At 43.8% G+C, this 25,347-nt stretch overlaps 1 protein-coding gene across 2 annotated transcripts in view; it reads right to left on the reverse strand.

Annotated features, from left to right (window-relative positions):
• smad2 (SMAD family member 2) overlaps positions 1-21,412 on the reverse strand; it is a 140,386-nt gene extending 118,974 nt beyond the window's left edge. For both annotated transcript variants that reach the window (XM_038790487.1, XM_038790486.1), the window contains exon 1: positions 20,777-21,412. In XM_038790487.1, coding sequence (XP_038646415.1) covers positions 20,777-21,027 — 251 coding nt within the window. In that variant the 5' untranslated portion in view covers positions 21,028-21,412. The remainder of the gene's footprint in view (positions 1-20,776) is intronic.
• Between the last annotated feature and the right edge of the window lie 3,935 nt (positions 21,413-25,347).

Raw genomic sequence — 25,347 nt, forward strand, 5'->3', positions numbered from 1 at the left:
CCAAATTTTGGCCACCAGCAGAACTGGATGTAAATCCACATGGAGTATCTCTGACACGGTACAAAAGGAGGAAGCCAGAAGCCTACGAGTTTGGGCCTGGACCACAAAATATGCGTTTGGCTAGCTGGACCAAAAGAACAGTGATCACACCTATCTCTACATTTGGGAAAAACCCACATCCTTACCTTAGTCAAGTGCATCCGGTGTAACACCTTCAACTGAATTAGGCTCAACCAAGCACATGAGGACGTGGCGTTGATCCTGTGAAGGGTCTCACTCCAAGCATCACTAGTAAGAATAGGGCCCAATTCACATTCCCATTTCGCCCTCGCATTGCTTAGCGGAGTGGAATCCGATGAAAGAATATGGCCATATCGGTCTGAAATAGACCCCAAGCCAGGGACAGAATCCTGGTCATCGAAGGAGGTTGCGCCAAAAGGAAGGAAAAGCTGTACACGACAAGCCACGCACTTGAAAATAATGAAAAAGGCAGGAGTTGGGTCGCTGGAATCGATCAGCAAACTCCCTAAAACTGGCAAACCTCCCCTCCACGAAACGCTCCAAAACGCTCGAGACCCTTCAGTTCCCAAGATTTAAATGTGGTGTCCAAACGGGAAGGTAGGAAAAGGTGATTTTTGCAAATAAGGGCTAATGAAGACAGGGAAAGGAGTTTAAAATGCTATCTAAACTGTTTCCAAATTCTAAGAGAGGAAAATCCAACAGGAGAAAAGGGTGGTGATGCAGTGACTATGGCGAGAAGACTACTAGTGCAGGAGCAAGCCTCTATTTAAAAAACAATATGTTTTTAATGATTTTCATCTTTTTATGGTACAGTCACTGAAAGATAAATGCTTTAAAATTTACAGTTCCGTCGGAGAGGCGAGCAGAGACACACAAAAAGAAAGAGAAAATATACATATTAGAACAAGGAATGTTATGATTTTACATGTCTCCCCCTCCTCCCCAGTGGCTGCGGGCCCTTTCTGGCCATTCTGCCCTGATTGGGCTCCCGATACAGTATTGGCCCTGGCGTGTATCGCTCAGCATGCTGGTGTTGTCCCTGTTTCTCCCACTTGATCTCGGGCCAGTCTTCTGCGGCTATGCCGCCTGTATCCAATGGTTCCTCGTATTTTTTTAAATTAAAAACACCACCCCTCCCCTTCATGTTTTGTACGAGCCTCCATTTGTCCCCAAATCGAATAGAGGTCACTCATTGTTGACAAAAAATGTTTATGAACTTTAGAGGCCCAGTAATAAAACAATAAAGTCGGGAGGGCCAAGGACCCAGAGTCGCAACATTCCGGCACCTGTTCGGAGAAGCCGGTACAGGAATTGAACCCGCGCTGCTGGCCTTGTTCTGCATTACAAGTCAGCTGTTTAGCCCACTGTGATAAACCAGCCCCTACTGGGAGGCAAGACTCCAACTGGAGCAGCAACACCGTAGCAAATAGGCTGACATCTGCAATCAAAATAGACATAGGACGGCATGAACCACAGTCTTGTTGGGTCTTTGTCCCTCTTAAGAGGAAAGGAGATAGAGGCTTGAGTGAGGGTCACAGGGAACAACCCCAGGATAGGGAGTCATTGAACATGTCCAATAATAAAAAGGTACGAGCTGCTCCGAAAGCTTCTTGTAAAATTCAATCGGAAAGTCATCCGGCAGACCAGGGGCCTTGCCAGGTTGCATCAGCCAAATACATTTTAAAATCTCACCAAGACCTATCAGGGATTCCAACTCACTGCTCTTATCCATCTCGACCGTTAATGGGTAGACTGTCCAGAAAGTTGGACATAACCGATTTATCTGTAAGGGCTCTGATCTATAAAGATAGTGGTAAAAGGAATTAAAGGCAGTACTGAACCAGGGGAGGGGCGGACATGATTTGCCGCCTGACCTTGGAATTGGTGAAGCAGAACTGGCCTTCCCCCCCCTGTACTCATAAAAAGTGCCCCTGGAGCACTGCAATAGTACTGCCTTAATAGTAGACAATAGCTCGAATTCTGCCTCTATTTATTTTCCTACTTATCAATAGCTCTAGGATCAAGAGAGTGCTGATGATCCGCCTCTAGAATGGAATCCACCAGCATCTGCTGTTCCAACTTCATTGTCTTCAATGTATATGTTCTGTAAGAGTTAGCTTCCCCGAGGGCTGCCTAAAGAGCCTCCCACGGCATGGAAGGGGTGATTGAATCGGACCGGTTAGATTTTATAGCCGCCTATTGAATAATAATAAATCGCATATTGTCACAAGTAGGCTTCAATGAGGTTACTGTGAAAAGCCGGAGTCGCAAATCCCGGCGCCTATTCAGGGAGGCCGGTATGGGAAATGAACCCGCGTGGCTGACTAGTTCTGCCTTACAAGCCAGCTGTTTAGCCCACTCTGCTAAACATGCTCAACATTTTAAAAAATCAGCCAGCAACGTAGTATCTAATCTCCAGGGAGTATGCTGGGTAGGGCCAGACTCTAGCATCAAATCAACATCGTTCTGGGAATGGTCTGAAATAATTGGCTGACAAGTTACATTCATGTCACACAAGTGCCATGGAATGGCCATCTCCTACAAGAGAGGATCTGACCATCGCCCCTTGACATTCAATGGCATTACCATCACTGAATCCCCACAATCAACATCCATGGGGTTACCATTGATCAGAAACTGAACTGGACTAGCCATATTAATATGGTGGCTACCAGAGCAGGTCAAAGGCTAGGAATCCGATGGCAAGTAACTCACCTCCTGACCCCCCAAAGCCTGTCCACCATCTACAAGGCACAAGTGAGGAGTGTAATGGAACATTTGAAAAAATGAATGAAAATCGCTTATTGTCACGAGTAGGCTTCAATGAAGTTACTGTGAAAAGCCCCTAGTCGCCACATTCCAGCCCCTGTGCGGGGAGGCTGGTACGGGAAGTGGATTGCCTGGATGAGTGCAGCTTCAACAACACACAGGAAGCTCAACACCATCCAGGACAAAACAGCCCGCTTGATTCCTCCCCTTCTACAAACATTCAATCCCTCCACCACCAAACAGTGGCAGCCGTGTGTACCATCTACAAGATGCACTGTAGTAACTTGCGAAGGTTCCTTGGAACCTTCCAAACCCAGAACTATCGAGAAGGACAACAGCAGCAGATACTGAAGAACCCCACCACCTGGAAGTTTCCCTCCAAGTCACTCACCATCATGACTGTCGCTGGGGCAATATCCTGGAAGTCCCTCCCTAACAGGACAGTGGGTATACCTACACCTCAGGAACTGCAGCAGTTCAAGGCAGCAGCTCACCACCACCTTCTTGAAGGCAATCAGGGATGGGGAATAAATGTTGCATCCCGCAAATGAATTTTTAAAAATTGCTGAGTACTCAGCCGCCACCACTGAAGGGAGGAGCACCCTATCCAAAACCCAAAAAAAATCAATACGGGAATATGCATGGTGGATATGTGAAAAAAAACAGCAAGTCCCGATCATTCGAGTGCAAAAGGCTCCATGGATCCACCCCACACATTCCAAGTCTAAAAGATAAAGCCCTGATATCCCAGATGGAAGAGATTTAGATTTGGAATGATCCAATTTAGGGACCAAAACATAGTTCAGGTCCCCACCTAAAATAAGATGATGTGAATAAAGGTTCGGGAGGGAGGCCAGCAGGGAATTAATTAAATTCATATCATTCCTGTTGGGGGCATAACTGTTGAGCATGACTAACAGGATGCTCAACAGGGAATCATAAACCATAACGTAGTGGCTAATCTAGATCAATAATAATTTTTGTCACAGTAGGCATACATTAACACTGCAATGAAGTTACTGTGAAAATTCCCGAGTCGCCACATTCCACCCGCCCGTTCGGGTACATGGAGGGAGAATTCAGAATGTCCAAATTACCTAACAAGCACGTATTTCGGGACTCGTGGGAGGAAACCTGAGCACCCAGAGGAAACCCACGCTTAGACAGGGAGAACATGCAGTGACCCAAGCCGGGAATCGAACCTAGGACCCTGGCGCTGTGAAGCAACAGTGCTATCTAATGTGCTGCCCACTGAAGGAGATGCAGGAGTAGAGGGACATGGTGTGTATTTATACAGAATTAAAGGTCGCAGGGCAGGTTGAGAGCACGGTTTGCAGGGATTCAAGGAGGTGGATTACCACCACTTTCTCTAGGGCAATTGGGAATCTCACCTTACTTTTTAAGAAATGGGCATTGCTGGCTGGGCCATCATTTATTTCCGATCCCTAATTGCCTTTGAGAAAGTGTGGACATTTAAGAGTCAACAACATTGTTGTGGACCTGGAGTCACATGCAGGCCAGACACGGCAAGGATGGCAGATTTGCTTCCCTGAGGGATATTAGTGAAACAGGTGGCTTTTTACGGCAATGGTTTCATTATCATTAGACTTTTAATTCCAGATTTTTATTAAATTCAAATTTCACCATCTGCCATGGTTTAATTCGAACCTGGGTCCCTGAATAAGAGAACCAGCTAATGAACACAAAAAACAGAATTAAATGAGTGACTGCATAAAAAGGATTCTTAAGCTTCAAGTGTAAAAATGTTAGACATTACTGCATCTGTGCAATAATTAAAGTACATATGATTAAAAAAACACCCCATTTATTCCAGCAAAATGTGCTCAGAGTGTCAGCATAGCTCAGTTAATGGTACTCACACTCCAGTCAAAAGGCTGTAGGCTCAAGTGCCTTACTGTTGGATACAGATCTCAGAGCATTGAAGATCAATGGGCGTGAAAGGCTAGATATGTCATCCATGATTGTCACCAAAATAGCCGACCATGAGACTGCCAGTGGTTTCAGAAAGGTCAGCCTAGTGATGGAAGTTTATTTTTTATTTTTTTAAAATATCATTCCTGGGATGTGGACATTGTTGGTTCAACTAGCAATTATTGTCCATACCCACAGATAGTGGTGGGGAGCTGCCTTCTTGAACCACTGCAGTTCTGAAGTGTAGGCACACCCACAGTGCTGTTGGAGAGGAAGCTCCTGGATTTCAACCCAAGAACAGTGGTGATATATTTCCAAGTCAGGAGGAGAGTGAGTGGATTGGAGGGAAACCACCAGGTGTTCCCATGTGTCTGCTGCCCTTGCCTTCTAGATACATATGGTAGCAGTCATGGGTTTGGAGGGTGCTGTTGGAGAGGCCTTGCTGAGTTCCTGCAGTACATCTTCTATTTGGTTAACACTGCAGTCACTGCGTGCCGCTGGAGGGAAGAAGTGTGTGGGGTAGGGGTGCCAATCAAGCAGGTTGCTTTGTTCTGGATGGTGTAGAGCTTCTTCAGTGTTGTTGGAGCTGCACTCAGTCAGGCAAGTGGAGTGTATTCCATTAAACTCCTGACTTGAGCCTGGTGGACAGGATTTGGAAGTCAGGAGGAGAGTTATTCGCCGCAGGACTCCTAGCCTCGGATCTGCTCTTGTAGCCACAGTATTTATATGGCCAGTCCAGTTCAGTTTCTAGTCAATGGTAACACCCCCAGGATGTTGAAAGCGGGTGATTCAACAATGGTAATGTCAAGGGGCAATGGTTAGATTCTCTCTTGTTGTAGGATCATTGCCTGGAACTTGTTACGCTAATGTTACTTGCCAGCCAGAGTATAAAGAATGTCCAGGTCTTACTACATTGTAAGACGTCTTGCAACACCAGGTTAAAGTCCAACAGGTTTGTTTCAAACACGAGCTTTCGGAGCCGCAAGACTTCTTACTGTGCTCACCCCAGTCCAACGCCGGCATCTCCACATCATTACTACATTGTGAAAATGGACTGCTTCAATATTATGGAGTCGCGAATGGTGAACATTTATAATCATCGACAAACATCCCCAATTCTGACCTTATGATGGAAGGAAGGTCACTGATGAAGCAGCTGAAGGTGGTTGGGCCGACAACACTAACCTCAGGAACTTCGGAGTGGTGGCCTGAAAGTGAAATGACCAACTTCAAAAAACCACAACCATTATGACTTCAACCAGGGATGGGGTTTTTCCTACCTTGCCTACCCCAATTTTCAGTTTTGTTTGGGCTCCTTGATGCCACTCGGTCAAATGCTGCCTTTATATCAAGGACAGTCACTCTCACCTCACCTCTGGCATTCAACTCTTTTGTCTTTGTTTGAGCCATGGCTGTAAATAAACCAAGAGCTGAATGACCTGGGCGAAACGCAAACTGAGTGTCAGTAAACAGGTTATTGCCAAGTGCCGCTTGATATCACTTGCTGTTGACCCCTTTCATCACTTTACTAATTAATTATTAAGAGTAGATTGCTGAACAAGAACAAATAAAATTACAGCACAGGAACAGGCCATTCAGCCCTCCCAGCCTGCGCCGATCCAGATCCTTTATCTAAACCTGTCGCCTATTTTCCAAGGATCTACTTCCCTCCTGGGGCAGGAATTGGCCGGGTTGGCTTTGTCTGGTTTGTGATGCACAGGACACACATGGGCAATTTTCCACATTGTTAGGTAGATGCCAGTAGGGCAGCAAGGTGGTGTAGTGGTTAGCACTGCTGCCTCACAGCATCGAGGACTCGAGTTTGATCCCGGTCACTGTCCATGTGGAGTTTGCACATCTTCCCGCGTCATGGGTCTCACCCTCACAACCCAAAAGACGTGCAGGGTAGTTGGATTGACCATATCTATATAAAAAGGCCGAACAGTACAAATATTAATTTTGTGTTGGAGAAACAGGGTACCCTTCCCTCAGTACCAATGTACGGGGAGTGGGGGGGACGGAAGGGGTGGAACTCTGATTATCAAAACATTTCACAACATATTTCTACAAAAAACAAATGGTAGAAGAACTAAACTTTGCACTGGAGAGACCAGATACCTTGCCACCTCTGTACCAACAGAAGGGAAAGGAGAGATGGGGAGGGAGAGATGGGAAAGGAGGGTGGTGGTGAGGGAGGGAGTGGAGTGTTGATGGAGGCCAAATAGGGCACTGCCTAAACTATCTACAGAAGCAGAAAAACAAAAGAACCTTCAATTATGATGTGCCAGATTCCGAGAGTCCCTCAGAGGGGGTGAAGTGGATTGACCATGCTTAATTGCCCCTTAATTGGAAAAAAGGTAACGGCAATGTTAAATGAACCATCAACAATAGCTAAACAATGCAGATATATAGTCTATCAGTAATCTCATGATTATTGGCAAGCAGGTGTGGTGCACAAATGGAACATGCATAGAGTTCTAGAATTTTCTTCCCCCCAGTTTAGTCCCAGATAACAAATATACTTATGAGTACTACAATCTTTGCTGGGCAAAGATCAAAAAAGCTTAGTATGCTGTTCAAGGCATCTAGTTAATCCCCAGCAACTCTCCTTGTGCAGAGTTGAAACCTTGCTTTGCAAAGCTGTACTCAAATTCTACGGTTATGAGCAACTGGAATGATCTTGAAGGGAGAAAATATGCATTGTGCGAAGAGAAACTCTATTATTACTTTAATAATTCAACTTGGGAGAAACTTAAACAGAGTGATGATATTCAATGGGCTTAAAATTTCTGGCTAACAAAAATAAAGGCTTTTTTTAAATACATTTAGGGTCAGATGTTAACATCTTTAACAACTTATATTTACATAGCACATTTTAATGAATGCCTCTAGGCCCTTCATGGGGGGCTTTAAAGTATGACACCAAGCCACATAAGGAGAATATTAGGGGTCAAAGAGGTAGGGTTTAAGGAACGTCTTTTAGGTGGAAAGCAACAAAGAGAGGGTATTTCAAAGGTTGGAGCCTAGGTAACTGAAGGCACAGCCACCACTGGTGGTGCAATTAACATTAGGGATATACAAGAGGGCAGAATCTGAAGAACGTAGAAAGATGATCGTGGGGCTGGAGGAGATTTTAGCGAACAGTGTCGAGGACATGCAGATGAACTAAGACAGGAAAGTCATTACAGGCACAAATAAAATACTTGCTTGAAAGTTAGGCTGGAAAAGACATCACAGCATCAAGGTTGTATAAGCAAATGTGTTTCTCTCACAAGCTACTTCGAAATGCAACAGTTAGTACACTCAAATGGCAAATACCATCTATACGTTTCACCGGAGTTGTAATTTTCCTATAATAGTGGACTCATAACTGACAGATTTTCAGTGTTAGAAGTCCAAGCAGCTGACAAGGTCTTAATTAAATTCAAAATACACCTGAATATGCTCAGACATTTAGCAAATCATATAAATTTCCACTGCTTAGCCAACAGCCAAGAATAGATCAAGAGCAAACACAAGTCTGCAGTATTCCCTCTTTCTCCTGAAGAGCAATTAGATTTAGTATCTTTAAAGGGACAGGGTTTTACATGACTAAAAGAATATAATACATACCATGATGTAATACCTGCCCTTGCAGTGAGCTATCTGACCTGCATGCTATGGAAACACTGTCAAAATGCAAGACTTGTAGAAGAATGTATGCAAAGTGTATATGTAAAATAAAAACGCTTCACTTAATTTAAGTTCCCTTCATCCACTGATTTCGCACAACACACATGCAACAGTAATATGCAAGAGACAGGCATGAAACTCAACTCAAAAGAACAGATTTTATTATCTCATATCTAATTTCATGATGACAATACAACTCATTTGTAATCAAATACAATTAAATATAGTTGATCAGCAAATTGTCCCCACAGTAACAGCCCCATAATCAACTGTTGTTTGAAAGTTCTGAGCGATAGCGATTTCAGTAAAATCAGAGTATTAATGACATGAAGTACACTAGCATAAATTATAATAAATGGAAACTATTTCAAGGCTGCGATCTCTCATCGAGATGACAATTTCACTGCCTATACACCCAGATATCATCTGAACAAGACTACAGCATTTCCAGCCTTCTAGATATTAGGGGGAAAATGCTGGAAAAACTCAGCAAGTCTGGCAGCATTTGTAGGGAGAGAAAAGAGCTAACATTTCAAGTCCAGAGCTTTGACAAAGAGCCATCGGACTCAAAACGTTAGCTCCTTTCTCTCCCTACAGATGCTGCCAGACTTGCTGAGATTTTCCAGCATTTTCCCTTTCGTTTCAGATTCCAGCATCCGCAGTAATTTGCTTTTATTCTTCTAGATATTAGTGTCACTTCTATCCACACAGTAGCATAAAACTACAAAAATGCCATACAACTCTCACAGCCTACTTCAAGTTGTTGGAGTCACTCCGTTTGAATTAATTAATTCAAATTCTGCCTAAACGGAGTACTATACCACTGTTCACAGGTGACACAAAAATTGTGGTGGCAAATAGTGAAGAGGAAGGCCTTAGATTCCAGGACGATATAGACAGACTGGTTAGATGCAAATGGAATTTAACCATGAAAAGTGAGAGGTAATGCATTTTGGGAGGGCTAACAAAACAAGGGACTATACAATGAATGGTCAGATCCTAGGAAATACAGAGGATCAAAGGTATCTTGGTGTGCATGTTTACAGATCTCTGAAGACAGCAGGGCAGGTAGATAAAGGTGGTTAAGAAGGCCTATGGGATTCATGCCTTTATTAACTGGAGGCATCGAATACAAGAGCAGGGAAATTATGCTGGAGCTGTATATAACACTTGTTCGGCCCCAGTTGGAGTAGTGTACAGTTCTGGTCACCACACTGTAGAAGGGAAGGGATTGCATTGGAGAGAGTGCAGAGGAGATTCACCAGGACATTGCCTGAGCTGGATCGTTTCAGCTATCAAGCGAGACTGGATAGGCTGGGGTGGCTTTACCTAGAGCAGAGAAGACTAAAGGGGGGACCAGAGGTGAAATGTATAAAATTATGAAGGACATAGATAGGGTAGACAGGAAGGTACTTTTCCCCTTAGTAGAGGGGTCAATAACCAGGGGGCATAGAGTTTAAAATTCCAATTAAGGAGCAATTTAGAATGGCCACTCCATCTACCGTGCACATGTTTGAGTGTGGGGGTGAGACCCACAGAAGACACAGGGAGAATGTGCAAACCCCACATGGACAGTGACACAGTGACCCAAGACCGGGATCGAAACCGGGTCCTCGGTGCTGTGAGGCAACAGTGCTAACCACTGTACCACCGTGCCGCTCCAGGCATACATTTAAAATAATGGGCAGACGATTTAAAGGTGTGAGTAAACCCATCTAAGACAGTGGTTGGAATCTGGAACTCACTGCCTGAAGGGGTGGAGAGGGAGAAACCCTCAACTTTTAAGTATTTAGATCAGCACTCGAAATGCCATTGCATACAAGACCAAGTGCTGGAAAATTGGATTAGAATAGTTGGTGCTTGATAGTCAGCAGGGCGCAATGGGCTGAAGGACCTCTTTCTGCACTGTAAACTCTATGACTATGACGTATAGTGTGAATATTACATGCCACATAAAGTGCGAGACAATGACCAACTCCCAAAAAGACAGTCTAACCACTTCCCCATTACATTCAGTGGCATTACCATTATCAAATACAGAAATATAAATGCCCCACGGTACACCATTGACCAAAAACTTAAACTCGGCATAAATATCATGGCTACTGCAACATGTCAAGAGACTGGGTATTTTGCGGCAGTTGGCCTACAATCCTTCTTCCCAAAATCTTTCCATCGTATAAAAGGCAGAAGTCAACCTTTCCATCACATAAAAGGCAGAAGTCAAATCTGCACTGGATTGCTTTCCTAACTTTTTGGATAGATGCAACTGCAACAATAAAGAAGCTTAACACCATCCAGGACAAAGATATCTTGATTGGGATCCCATCCACCACCTTAAACATTTACACTCTCTACCACTATTGCATAGCATATCACTGAATCCTGAAAGGGCAAAAGGAGGCCATTCGGCCCACTGAGTCTGCACTGACCCTTGGAATGAGCACCTTACCTAGACCCTATACCCATAACCCTACCTAACCATTTCTTTGGACACTAAAGGGGCAATTTAACACAGCAAATCCACCTAACCTGCACATCTTTGGACTGTAGGAGGAAACTGGATTCTCTGCAGATATGGGGAAAAAGTGCAAACTTCGCAGTCATCCAAGGCCGCAATTGAACCAGGGGCCCTGGCTCTGTGGTGCAACAGTGCTAACCACTGTGCACTATCTACAAGATGCACTGCAGCAACTCATCAAGGATGCATCCAAACAAGAGGGCCGGTTTAGCTCACTGGCTAGACAGCTGGTTCATGATGCAAAGCAAGGCCAGCAGCGCAGGTTCAATTCCCGTACCAGTTGATGTTATTCATGAAGGCCCGCCTTCTCAGCCTTGCCTCTCATCTGAGGTGTGGTGATCCTCAGTTTTTAAAAAAAAAAAGAGATTTCAAATGTTTTATTTGCATATCAAAAGCAACGTCAGTTATTGTGCACACCAAAAGCTCCACCAAAATGGCACTCTACAAAAGTTGATTTTGTCCTTGGCATCTTCTTTCCATACAGAGACATTTGGTGATTAAGGTTCCTGCAGTCTTTCCTGGGCTCCTCATGGATATGCAAGCTCTTTAGTGCCATCAACAGTACAAAGCCAAAATGGTCAGTAGTTTTTCACCCCCCTTCAAAAAAAAAGGGGACAAGTGGAAGGGAAGGAGACCGACTGGGTAGGAGCCAGCCAGTTCTCTCAATATCCATTTTTTTAAGAGATACATAGGGAGAAGGCAATGCTTGCGGAATGTCCAGCGCAAATCAGAATAAAATTACTCATTGCGCTGCTGCGTCTTCTTTTGCCACTTTCTTTTCTGCTTCAATTGTTGCTGCGTCCAGCAATACGTTCTTCACTTGTGCCGTCGTTTCCTTAAGATTATCCTTTTTGAAGTCAGCGATTTCCTGCTGCAGCTCTCCCTTAATTACTGGCGGTTTGGGTTCCTGGCCAGCCATTTTCAAAACCCCAGATATCGTCTACGCTTTCCAATGAGATTGCTCAACTCAAGCAAAGCACACCCAAGACTCGTGATCCTCAGGTTAAATCACCATCTGTCAGCTCTCTCCCTCAAAGGGGAAAGCAGCTTATGGTCATCTGGGGCTGTGGCAACTTTACCTTACAAACAAGGACCGGGGTTCGCTATTCAGCCCCTCGAGCCTACTTTGCCATTCAAAGCTGCATCCCACCTACCCCCAATACCCCCTTGCTTACCAATAACCTATCCACCTCAGCCTTAAACATATTCAAAGGCTCTGCTTCTACTACTTTTCAAGAAGAGTTCCAAAAGCTCACTGCCCTCAAAAAAATTGCCTCATCTCAGGTTTTAAATGGACAACCCCTTATTTTTAAAACAGTAAGAAGTCTTACAACACCGGGTTAAAGTCTAACAGGTTTGTTTGGAATCACTGGCTTTCAAAGCGTAGGTCCTTCATCGGGCGAGTTTAACTTTTCTCCCACAAAGGAAACAACTTATCCACATCAACCCTGTCAAGACCGCTCAGGATTTTCTATTTTTCAATCAAGTCACCTCTTACTCTTCTGAACTCCAGTGGATACAAGTCTAGCCTAACTAACCTTCCCTCAGAAGATAACCCACCCATTAGGTATTAATCTGGTAAATCCTCCCTAAACTGCTTCCAACGCATTTATATCTTTCCTTAAATAAGGTGATTCTTCAACAGCAACTTCCAAATGTGAGATTTCCATCATCTGGAAGGGCAAGGACTCCATCAAATAACACACCATAATACTTTGAAAGACATAACTGTTCTTTATGCATCTAAATTGTGGAACTCCCAAACTAACAGTACAAGAGACTATCTGTACCAGGCCTGTTCAACATTTTCATGCAAGGAGCTACATTTCCATTTTTTTCGCACTCGGGGGGGCCAATGACCAAATTTCAGAAAGATGTTTGGCACAACTTGTCAAAAAAGTATTAAGAAACAATTGTGGAACAAAAATTGGAGGCAGTAGAGTTGAGGTTTACTAAATTGGCTGCTGGGATTGTCCTATAATGAGAGGTTGAGTAAATTTAACGTTCATTCTCTGTAGTTAAGAATGAGAGGCAATGCCATTGAAACCTACAAAATTCTAAGGGGGCTTGACAGGGTGAACACATTGTTTCCATTGGTCAGGGAATCTAAAACATGGGGGCACAGTCTCAGGATACTGGGGTGATCATTCAGGACTGAGATGTGGAGTAATTTCAGGCATGGGAATCTTTGGAATTCTCCATCCCAGAGATTGTGAATGCTCCATCATTAAATACATTCAAGGCTGGGATACACAGATTATTTGTCTCAGAGTGGCAGGAAAATGGAGGCGAAACCCAAGATCAGCCACTGAATGCAGAGTAAGATCAATGGACCTTGGTCACTCCTTCATGTTCAATTTCAATTACTGAGAAAATGGCATCCAGAATCAGAGTCCTAGAATATCTAAAGATATACGGATTAATATCAGAGAAAGAGATATGATAAAGTATCAATAAATGTGATAACAAAATGAGAGCTCATGGTGTAATAACAAAATGAGATCTGACGGAAGTGAAGGGTGCATTGTCTGCATGGTTAAAAACTTGGCTAAGAAACAAAAGACAGAAAGTAGTAAAATAAAATAAAAATTCTGGCAACATCCAGCAGTTCAGTCATCATCTATGGAGAGAGAAACAATTAACGTTTCAGGCTGATAATCTTGCATCAGACCTGATCATTTACCTGGAATTATGAATGGTTTCTCTATCCTCAAATTCTTTCTTACCTAATTTCCAATACTGTTTTTATTTCAGATTTCCAGCATCCACAGTGTTTTGATTGTGTTGGAGTAAGAGTGAATGGGCGGTTCCCAGACCATAGTAAGTGTACACGTGTCTTCCTTAGGGGTCAATAGGTCTTAAGTATAGGAGGGCATCATTTCAAATAAAAACAGAAAATGCTGGAAAATCTCAACAAGCATCGGTGGAGACAGAAACAGAGTTAATGCTTTAAGTCCAGATGAATCCACCAGAGTAGAAATGTGATACAATTTACACTGAAGTGCAAAATAGATGGTATGGGATAGGTAGGAGCACAGGAGAGATTTGGCAAAGATCTCATGAACACCAGATAAAGGGACTGTTAGTACTGAAGACTAAAGAACGTACTAAAAATGGCATAAAAGCAAGATTGAAGAGTGTGTTAATAGCAGAACAAGGGTCAGCGATCTGTGAAAGCGAAGCAAAAACAGGTTACAGATGGTGGGGTAGGAGCAAAAAAAATAAGGTTTTTCTTAAAGTTTGAAATGGAGGAGTGTTTATGGTCTGAAGTTGTTGAATGCAATGTTAAGTCCAGAAGGCTGCAAGTGCCTAATCAGATGCGGTTTCTCCAGTTTGCATCAGGTTGCACAAGTTACAGATGACAAAATTTAGAAACATAGCAAGAAGTGAGGAGAATAACAGACTTCAGAAGGGCAGAGAATGCACAAGAGACAAATAACAGATGAAATTTGACACAAGTGTGAAGCGACTCATTTTGGCAAGGATGAAAAAAGGCAATACAAAAAGGGAAGCAGGAATAGAGACTGTTCCGACGGCTGTACGTACAAAGTTTTTTGAAGGCTGCTAAAAGGCATACAGGATCCTTGGCTTTATTAATGGCAGCGTAGAATACAAAAGCAAGGATGTTATGCTGAGACTACAAAACACTGCTTAGGTCCCAGTTGAACCATTGTGGCATATTCTGAGCACCACATTTCAAGAAGGATATTCAGCCATTAGAGAGGTGCAGCCTGCTTCCCTGCTGCAGGCCACACTCAGCTGGCCCTAGAGAGTATACAGTGTTTACCAGTACACTGGAGGCTTTCGATGACCACTGAGAATTAGAAAGACTGGAGCACTATTGTTAAATAATATTGTTCAATATTTCTACGAAGATTTTGCATGTCCTCTTTTTGAAATGGGGGACATTAGGGGGTGTAAAGGAGATTTATTAAAATGTGAATAATAGTGAAATATTTCAATTATGTGGAGAGAATAGAGAAAGTGGGTTCTATTCCTTAGAGCACAGATGGTTATAGGAAGATTTGGTGGAAGTATTCAAAGCATTGAAGGGTTTTGAGAAAAATTAGGAGAAACTGTTTCCAGTGACATACAGGTTCAGTAGTCAGAGGACAGATTTAAAGGTAATTAGTGAGTTATGATAAGCATATGGGAGGCAGTGGCATACTGATAATCCAGAGACTTTGGCTAATGTTTGGAGGATGGAGAGTTCAAATCCCACTACAGGAGCCGGTGGAATTTAAATTCATCGAACTGAAAGCTCGTCTCAGAAATGATGACCATGAAACTATCAGCGATTGTAGTAAAAACTCATAAAAGGACTAATGTCCTTTAGGAATGGAAATGATGTTGAGGCTTATCATAGTATTGATCTGTAAATATTACTACATGCAGCTCAGTAATATTGTTGACTCTGCTGCCTCACAGTTAGGGATGGACAACAAATGCTGGCCTTACCAGTGAGACACTCACATCCAGTGAAAGAATAAAGTATAAAAGGATGTTGGAAGCAAAATTCAATAACTTTCAAAAAGAAATGTAATAAATAATAAAAGGAAAATATGCTTGGTTAAAAGGGAAAGATCAGTGGGAGGGACTAATTAGATAGCTATCACAGATTCTGCACAGGTAAGAGCCAAATGGCTTATGATGAATCATTCCATGATTCTAGAAAAAGCAAAATATTCACAATGTATAGAAGTAAAATGAAAAATGATCCGATTCAGAATTGCTGTCATTGAACCATCTGTTGATAGAATTATTCAACAACTTAAAACCCAATACCAAGACTCCACAGTAATATGGTCCAAAATATAGGATAAATAAATTGCTTCCATTTTCCAGGCAGATCAAAATGGCGTAGTATTTACAGATCAATACTATGATAAGCCTCGACATCAACACCAAACTAGATTGCGCATTCTAGCTACATATTAAACCATGTTGCTACTTAATGCTTACCCCAGGCTGGGGGGCACAGTCAACAATAAATAAATTACACGTATGGTTGAAAGGAATAAGAATTTAGTACTAATAGAGAATTCACTTTCTTTTCGTTTTGCTTTAATTGGGGGGGGGGGGGAAAGAGAGAAAGGGGACAGCATGCTGGAAATACATAAACGGTTTAATCAGTATCTGAATAAGCACAGACTAAAAATTTTGGGCATAATCTTTTTTGCTCAAGGTCTCCATTTGCTTCTGATGTGTATTTTCAGCATACATTACATATATCCAGTATGTTTTGTTTATAGAACAAACAGTTTTGGAATCAATTCATGAAATCCAACAGCTTGACAAATAAATACAAAGCTATAGCATAATCTCCAAAAGGTTTACAAAAAAGTCTTGCATTGTTTCTTCAAGCATGTAGGTTGAATTAGTTATCAATGACACTGGAAATGTTCCACAATAAATAATAGCAAAATAGGGTGAATTTCAATTAACTGTAATTTAATTGTCATTCCCTCATAATATATTAGCTGTACCACTAGGCAGAGATGACTCTGAATCAAATTAAAGTGAGGGGTTTCATTTATAATATATCCATTATGCCTTTTTAGCCCCTTTCTTGGGTGCTGGAAGAAAAGAGACAGTACTTTGAGATAAAGACAACAACTCTCCCATTTTGGCTCAAAGAGAATTAAACATGTTCTTATTTTCCCCTCGGGGAACAAATACCAACATAAAAATAACTTTTTTCTCCCTTGCATCTTTAACATAGGAAAATGCCCTATAGGTGTTTTTTCATGCTTGGAAAACTTGCAGGAATAAAAATAAACTGAATTTCAGAAACTTAATCTGAAAGTTTCTTCAAGTAACTATACTATAAAACAAAAAATGATCAGATTAAATCATCCCAATGACAGTTTTCATTCTGTACAATCCTGTCCATAATAATTAAAAACAGAATTAACCACACTCCTGTAACTAGTATAACCAAAAAGGATAAAAGCAATTTCCCACCTACAGTTACTAACAGGGCCCTCAACAGCGTGCGGTCCATCTCCCGCACCACTACCCTCGCCCCCTCCACTCCCTTCCAGAACAAGGATAGAGTCCCCCTCGTTCTCACATTCCATCCCACCAGCCTCCGTATGCAAAGCATCATCATCCACCATTTTCACCAACTCCAGTGTGATGCCACCACCAAACACATCTTCCCTTCACTCCCTCTGTCAGCATTCCGCAGAGACCGTTCCCTCCGAGACAATCTAGTCCACTCCTCCACCATACCCAGTACCTCTTCTATCACCCATGGCACCTTCCCATGCAATCGCAGAAGGTGTAACACCTGCCCCTTTACTTCTTTCATGCTTAACATCCCAGGCCCAAAACACTCATTCCAGGTTAAGCAGAGTTTCACTTGCATCGCTTCCAATTTGGTCTACTGCATTCGCTGCTCCCAATGTGTCTCCTCTATATCAGAGAGACCAAACGCAGACTGGATGATCGTTTTGCTGAGCATCGGTCTGTGCACATTCAGGATCCTGACCTTCCTGTTGCTTGCCATTTAACAGATGACCCTGCTCCCATGCCAACATGTCTGTCCTTAGCCTGCTGAAGCACAACGCAAACTGGAGGAACAACATCTCATCTTCCGGTTAGGCACGCGGTGATTACCGAGCTATTATCCACTTTCGGCCTGAACATTGAATGGTATTCAACAACTTCAGATGATCGGCTCTACCCCACCTCGACCCAATTGTTTTAATTTCATTTTAACTGTCTTTTACCATTTCTTTCTTTCTTAATATACACCCTCCCCCCCCCAATCTTATCCACCTTTCCTTCACCTTTCTCCTCTTTGCTTCCCCCTTCCTCTCCCCCACATCTACAATTCATCCGATGTCTGCTGTTTGACCTTTCACATATTTTGTCCTCTCTAGGGACTGCCATTAGCACTCTTTTCCCTTGGTTTCTGTGGCCACAATCACCCAGTTTCCCTGGGTTTCTGTGGCTATGACTCATCTTTCATTCTCACTCCACAGTATAAATATTTCCCACTTTCTCTGTCTGTTAGCTTTGACAAAGTCATCGGATCGAAACCTTAGCTCTTTTCTCTCCCTACAGATGCTGCCAGACTTGCTGAGATCTTCCAGCATTTTCTCTTTCGGCATGGGAACATCAATCACCTCCAAGTAACACCAATTGCAACAGGCTTATACCCCTGTTCCTTTACCATACTGAATCAAGACCCTGGAGTTCCCTATCAAACGCCAATGAGACTACCACTATATGACCACCACCACTCAAGAGACAGAGAAAAATGGACCCCCCCAGTAAAGGACAGCATCGCTGTCTTCTGCTCAGATCCACTGTCGGTGCAGACTGTCCCAGCGCCTGTGACCAGTTTGAACTGGCCTCGGGTGCCAAGATAAATCGTGGCAAGAGTGTTCTTGCCTCGATTCATGCTCTTTGGAAACTGGGCTGATTACTCCCTTGTCCCCTTCACCAGCAGGTCAAATGGTCTGAAAGTACTGCGGATATGGTTCAGAGGGACCAGGGCATGCATTAGAAACTGGAAGGAGTAGGTATAATGAACAAAAAACTGGGCATGTGGGAGCGATGCTCCCTCTCCATTGAAGCACAATCCCGTTGCTGCATGTGATGCAGGCCTGGCCTATGCTTCACTCCCACTCTGCGGCGATTACCGAGCTATTATCCACTTCATCTGGGGGTCCAAAATGGAATGAATTCGAAGGGACGCAGTGTATAAATGTCCAGATAAAGGGGGTAGTAAAAATGCCCAGCCTCACCCTAATCCTGATGACCATCTTCCTGTGCAGCTGCATCAAGCTGTGAAGAGATCTTCAGTACGTAAATACCGTGTCACTACGTGTTGAGATTCTACCTGCTCCCTAGTGTTGCGAAGGATGGGTCTGACCTTGCTGCCGAGGAATGCTCCAAGTAGTTGGACCGTATCGTACCACCTGCCCCTCGTGGAAAAGCCAATGATCTGCACATAATGTCCTAGCAGCCCTTCGGAAAAAGATGGTGGATTCTATCAGATGGTTCCCTGAACAGACTGTCATGATCATTTGGCAGAAGGCCTCATCACCAGAGCTTTCAAACAAGCACCAAAACCTGGCTTGGCTAGTGGTGATAAAGGCCCTCCCCATCAGATCCTTCCTACACACCCAGAGTTTCACCCCATCCGCATGTTGTCCTAAGGACTGCGGTGTGGAAGAGCACGTGATCCACCTCCTGTGAAAGGTCCGGGGAGAAACGAGGTGTTTTTTTTTGTCAATGTTCGTTCCGAGCAGTTCCATGACGCAAGACTCTGTGCTCCACAGGCTGTTTCCAGGGCTGCACACCAAAACAAACATCGGCTGTTGCTGGAGGATCGAACCCAGTGACAGATGCTCTTTGGTCTGTCCAAATCCAGCACAAAGAGTTGTCCCCGATCTAATGTTGCAGACTGGTACATTCCAAAGCCCAGGGCTACATGCTATGGGGTGCACTAAAGAAGGCACGGTGGCACAGTGGTGAGCACTGCTGCCTCGCCAGGTACAATTGTGGCCTTGGGTCACCTGTCTGTGTGGAGTTTGTACGTTCTCCCGTCTGCATGGAATTCATCCAGGCGCTCCGGTTTCCTCCCAGACCAAAGATGTGCAGGTAAGGCGGACTGACCATGATAAATTGCCCCTCAAGTGTCATGGGATGTGCAGGCTAGGTTATAGGATTACAGGGATAGGGCGGGAAGGACAGGGCAGTGGACATGGGTACAGTCCTCTTTTGAAGGGTTGGTACAGACTCAATGTGCTGAATGGCCTCCTTCTGAACTGTAGGGAATCTATGAAAGCTTAGGGCAGCCACCACAGAGGCGCAATGCGGGGGGGGGGGAGCACGGTCTAAGGTCTTTTAACCACAGTGAACTGAGGGGCTGGGAATTGTATAGAACCCTCTCAGGCTATATAACTGAAATTGAATGTGTACAGTGAATATTACATGTATCACAATTGTACTGAAGCACCTTAAGAGTGCAAATTGATCTATTTGGACAACGTAAATGCCTTTGCACCATTTGTAACAACCATTTTGAAATATATGTAATGTTTCTTTGACTACATTGAAGCACCTCAAAGAGTGCAACTTGATGTATGGGGACAACGTAAATATTATTACATTTTGTGTAATGGCCATTTTGAAATGTTCTTTCAGGTATTTTACAAATAAAGTACATTTGTGCCCCAAAAAATGGAGAAATGAACTCATGCCAATTCTGCCACATTTCAAAACATTCCATCAGTCAAATCGTCAAAAAATTATATTTAAGGTCGCATGTGGTGAGTTAGCCCAGGGTTTGAGAGTCCTTATCCAAGTAGTTATAAACAACACTCTCCTTCAAAAGAGAAAGGAAATGTATCTCGGCCCTAGTTGAGTTACATAAGATACAACGACAGAAAGAAACAAAATTGCATATTGGTCCACGTCTATGTTGCGATAAAGATATAACCATCCCACTTTATAAACAAAATTACGATATTCCTTAAAAAGAGAAAAAAAACTATATTCATTAATGTATAAACGTCCCTTACCTATGCGTTAGATATAAAGAATTGCTTTCCAGAAGCCAACAGCCATCACCTCTTGCACCAGCATCACAAAGTAGCAATGTTTATAATCGGCAGAGACCAGGCTCGGCCATGGGGCTCTTTTAAATACCAATACTCATCAAATCAGACACAATTGCAAATAAACTTTCCTTGGACTACCAAAGGGAGTGATGACACAAACGAGTGTTGGCCTCGGGACGTACATGTGCTCCCGCCGGCCAAGTTAATGACTGCGAGTGGGTGCCAGTAAAATGCAACTGGTCTGGGGCCGGCAGTTTGAGGAAGGTCCGGGCGAGCTCCTTACCTGGGGATGGTCACACACTTGGTGTTGCAGCTCTGGGTGGTGATGGCCTTCTCCAGCTCGTCCAGCTGCCCTGTCTTCTTGAGCTTCTTCACCAGGCTCTTGACGGCTTTCTCGCACCATTTGTCGTCCTGCCCGTTGTTCTGCTGCTGTTGCTGGGACGGGGACTGGGGGGAGGGAGACTGCGACTCGCCGCCTTTCTTCCAGCCCAGCAATCGCTTGACGATGGGCGGCGTGAAGGGCAAGATCGACATGGTTGTAGCCGGGAAGAGAGAGAGAGAAAGGGGAGATGGGAAGGGGGTAAGGGAGGTGGAAGGAAGGAGGGGATTTTACAAGGAGGCCGCCGGCGTTAAAAAAAACGGCAACCACGATTCAAAAATTCAAACAATCGTGCCTCGCGCTGTTCACCAACCGCCGCTCATCAATCGAAACGATTTAAAACAAAATCAAGTTTCCCTTCAAAAACAAAACAATGTCGTTGTCCTTCTGCGTTAATTTGTGATTAATTCTCGCATCCTCCTCTGAGAAGATCTGATTTTTGTTTTCTTCCTTTCCCCAGCCCCCCTCGCTCCCTGTTTTTTTTTGATTGACGGCGAGAACCGATTATCAACCTCCCCGCGACCGCTCAACCCAACCCAACCTCCCCGCTCCACCTGGAAATCCCGCCCACCCCTCGCCAGCGCTCTCCGCCCTGATTGGTGCGGCCGGCCGCCCGCCGCCGGGCCGATGGGGCGAACCCCAGCGACAGCCGACAGTCATTGGCTGGCGTCCACGTCAGTCATTTTCTGGCGTGCGCGAGGAACGTCCGGTCAACAGGTTTGGTTGATGCCTCAGCAAAACTTTTTTTTCCCTCCTTTCTTTGGGGAGGGGGAAGGCAAAGCGGTCAAGGATTATGTCCCTCCTCTTAAAAAATAGTTCCAGGGACTATAAGTAAATTGAGCATCTCGTTGAATGAGAAAAGGCCTCGATATGGGGGACAGGAAATCTATTTCTGCCAGCGTCAAATTTACACGTTGGTAAATTGGGCAATGACTTGAAGTTCCCAATTGCTGGGGCTTATTATTTAATATGCCTTCTGGTGTATTCCTCCGCCAGCCTGCTCCTGGCAGCTGGATTCTCAATGGAAATAGGGACAGTTTAAATTTTCACCCATCAGCTCTTTACTTTGCGGCTTGTATGGGGTACTTAACGATATCAGAGACACAAATTCATGCTTTTTCCAATCTGGTGATGAATTAGCGGCTAATTTTAATGTAACGTAAACCAAATGCAGTCTGAAAACTTTGTTCTTAAACTGATGTTGTGTGGTTTCCAGGTCTCTTTGTGTAGTGAAATCCTGACACCAATCAAATGGTACTTCAACTTAAATCAAATAATTCTTAAAACCTTGCTCTAGCCTTCCCTGTACTAATATCAAAAGCAAACTCTGATCCATAATAACTCTCAACTTTATAAATAACAGTAAGAAGTCTTCCAACACCAGGTTAAAGTCCCAACAGCTTTGTTTAGAATCACTAGCTTTCGGAGCACAGCTCCATCAGAAAAGGCATATTGAATAGTAACAACAGACTTAAAAATGTCGCACTTTTGTTGTGATCTGAATTATGACAATAAAGCAGCTCATGCTTTACTCTGAATTGATCTGTATCCTTCATGTGTCACTGATCTGTTACATTTTTAGATCTATTACTTTGTATATATGCCGTAGTGACATTTGTTTTCTCATGCTGCCATCACATCATTTTCATACTTCATTAATGCAGTTAGCCAGTGCCAAATCAAACTTAGAAAGTAGGGAATGAGCAAATCAGAAGGAAGAAAAGCAGTTACCCATATGAAACTATTACAAAAATAAGTAACGTTTTATAACCAGTTGGAAGAGTGTAAATTACAAATAACTTAATCTTACATCAAACATTAAGGTTTGGGACACAAAAACGTTTTTAAAAATTCCCAACAACATGGTGAAATTTAACGAAATAGTCACCCTGTGTGTTTTAATGTTTGCTGAAGAGGCCTCGGCTTTCTTTCTAAAGCTTGGGATTGAAGAAAACCCTCCTAATGCGAGCAACATATAAGCCTGTTAGAATCTGCCCCAAGTACAACTGAATCTATTCCACAAAATGCTTACTTAAGGATCTCTGAATTTATGAAATACCCTATACCTCTGCCAGTGTTCCAAACCTTGGTCCACTTCCACAGTGCTATCACGACCGTGGCCCCTCATCCTTAACACTGAAATGGCTCAGTGGTTAACATTGCTGTCTCGATTCTGACCTTGGTGATTGCGAAGATTGCTCTCCCCATTACTGTGGGTTTTCTCCGGGTGCTCTGGTTGTGGTTCCACAGTCCAAAGATGTGCACGTTAGGTTGGTTGGCCACGCTAAATTGCGCCTTAATGTCCAAAGATGTACAGGTTACAGGATAGAACGTGGTAGTGGACCTAAGTAGGGTGACCCGCCAGAGGGTTGGTGCAGATTCGGTGGGCCAAATGTCCTCCTTCTGCATTATCGAGATTCTATGAAAAGGAATTCTATGAAAATTCCTGTACCTATCTCCAGTTCTGGCATCCTGGGATTCCCTTCCTCCATAACACTGAATCCGAAACCCTCCTCCACGTGCTCCTAACCTCTTCCAATACTCAATAATCCAACAGTATTGACAGGGCCTAGCCCTTTCACCAATAGCTCCGAATTCCATTCCTCGTTTCTTCCAGAATTAGGTGCTTGCTCTGCTTTGCTCACAGATTCTGATAACTTCAATTGGTACTGTTAGTTCAGTCTTTAGAATAACTCAACAGCTTCAGTGAAGGTCACCTGTTAGATTGTTGCACTCATGACCTGAAGATTCCAGGACAATGTTGGAGGATTGACAAGCCCTGCTGAACAAAACAATTCCCTTTTCAACTACAAAATCCAACAGATTTACATCCAATCTGTTACATGGTTCTTGCCGCCTTCATGTATATTGAGCCTTTGAAAAGGTAATTTCTGAAAATTCATTTAAATTAAAGGAACATTGGGGGGCACGGTGGCGCAGTGGTTAGCACTGCTGCCTACGTCGCTGAGGACCCGGGTTCGATCCCGGCCCTGGGTCACTGTCTGTATGGAATTTGCACATTCTCCCCATGTCTGCGTGGGTTTCACCCCCACAACCCAAAGATGTGCAGGTTAGGTGGATTAGCCACGCTAAATTGCCCCTTAATTGGAAAAACTAATTCAGTACTCTAAATTTATGGTGTTTACAGAATCGCAGAATCTTGGGGTAGGATTTTACATCCATGGTTGGGAAAACAACGTTGGGGACCTTTTCCAGATCTTGACCCTGCCTGGCATGGGTATCGCAGAGGGAGCAGTCTTGGTTCGTGGTTTTCTGGAGGTGGGCTGCTAATTGGTAGGAAGGCAATTTAAGTGGAACCAAAGAAGTGCAGGCCTCATTTCAATTCATCATGGCAGCCATTACTGTGGCCGCCTTTTCCCGGAGAAAATGAGAACGCCAGGAATCGAGGAAGAGGGAGATGGCTGGGACCTGGTGCTGGGCTGCTCGCACTTCTACTCAAGCTGGGGGTCATTTTGGGGGTGGTGAGGGAGAAGAGGGAGGTCCTCTATCCAGATCATGGCAGGAGAAGGTAGCATGGTTGTTGGTTACTGAGACAACAACAGAAGTGTGATCAGAGGTAACTGGGTCCAGTGATTCAATTACTTTCTTTGCTCTGACGAGGTGAGTGCAATGTTGGATCCTCTGTGTATCCAGCCTCTTGCAGACACATTGCTGAACAGCCTAAAGGTACCTGCTGCTCTTGCCCATGGGAGAATTGTATGCCCAGGTCATTTACTGAACCCTCAGCAAGGCTCAGAGCCCTTGCCCTGTTGAGAACCTGCCAGCACTGATACACGCAGCATCTTATGTCAATGAGCTAGTGGCATCACTCAGAGAGTCCAGTTGTGTCTTATCTCTCTTTTGGCCTTACTGGACAGAAGGGCTCATAATACCCAAGAAAGGGTTCTGACAGGAGGAGGAGTGCCTGTCTCCACATAGTGAGCACCGTATTGTGGAGTACATAGAGCTCAACAAGACACAAGGAGGCCCTGGTCACCCACTGCATCCAAATCTATCTCCAGCTGTCCAGATTTTTCTTGCCACTGGACCAAAATATTCAGGAGACCTCAGAGCATATCCTGGACACTGGCAGCAGTCATCATTGTCAACTGTCAGGAGCCTGTAAGTTATACTTGTAAGGGGTGGTGTTGCTCGTTATGCTTTCCCTTAATTTGCTCTGTTTTAATTATCTTTGCTCAAGAGTCGCCAGGTATCTTTCTGATACCACCACAGGGTTTAAAGCCGAATACTGATCAATGAATCGATACACCAGTTAGTAAGTTTGAAATCAATACACATTTATTTACACACACAATCAATTATTACTCATGCATAAACTCTACTCGCTAAACTACAACTACTACTAAAAGCCTATACTTAGCTTTGAGTGGCCCACTCAGTCAGAGGAACAATGGCCGTTGTCCGGTTCTGATACTACTGGCTTCGAACTGGTATAGAATAGTAGCTAGGAGCGT

Source organism: Scyliorhinus canicula, chromosome 3 (genome assembly GCF_902713615.1).
Source record: "Scyliorhinus canicula chromosome 3, sScyCan1.1, whole genome shotgun sequence".
NCBI classification, from domain to species: domain Eukaryota; kingdom Metazoa; phylum Chordata; class Chondrichthyes; order Carcharhiniformes; family Scyliorhinidae; genus Scyliorhinus; species Scyliorhinus canicula.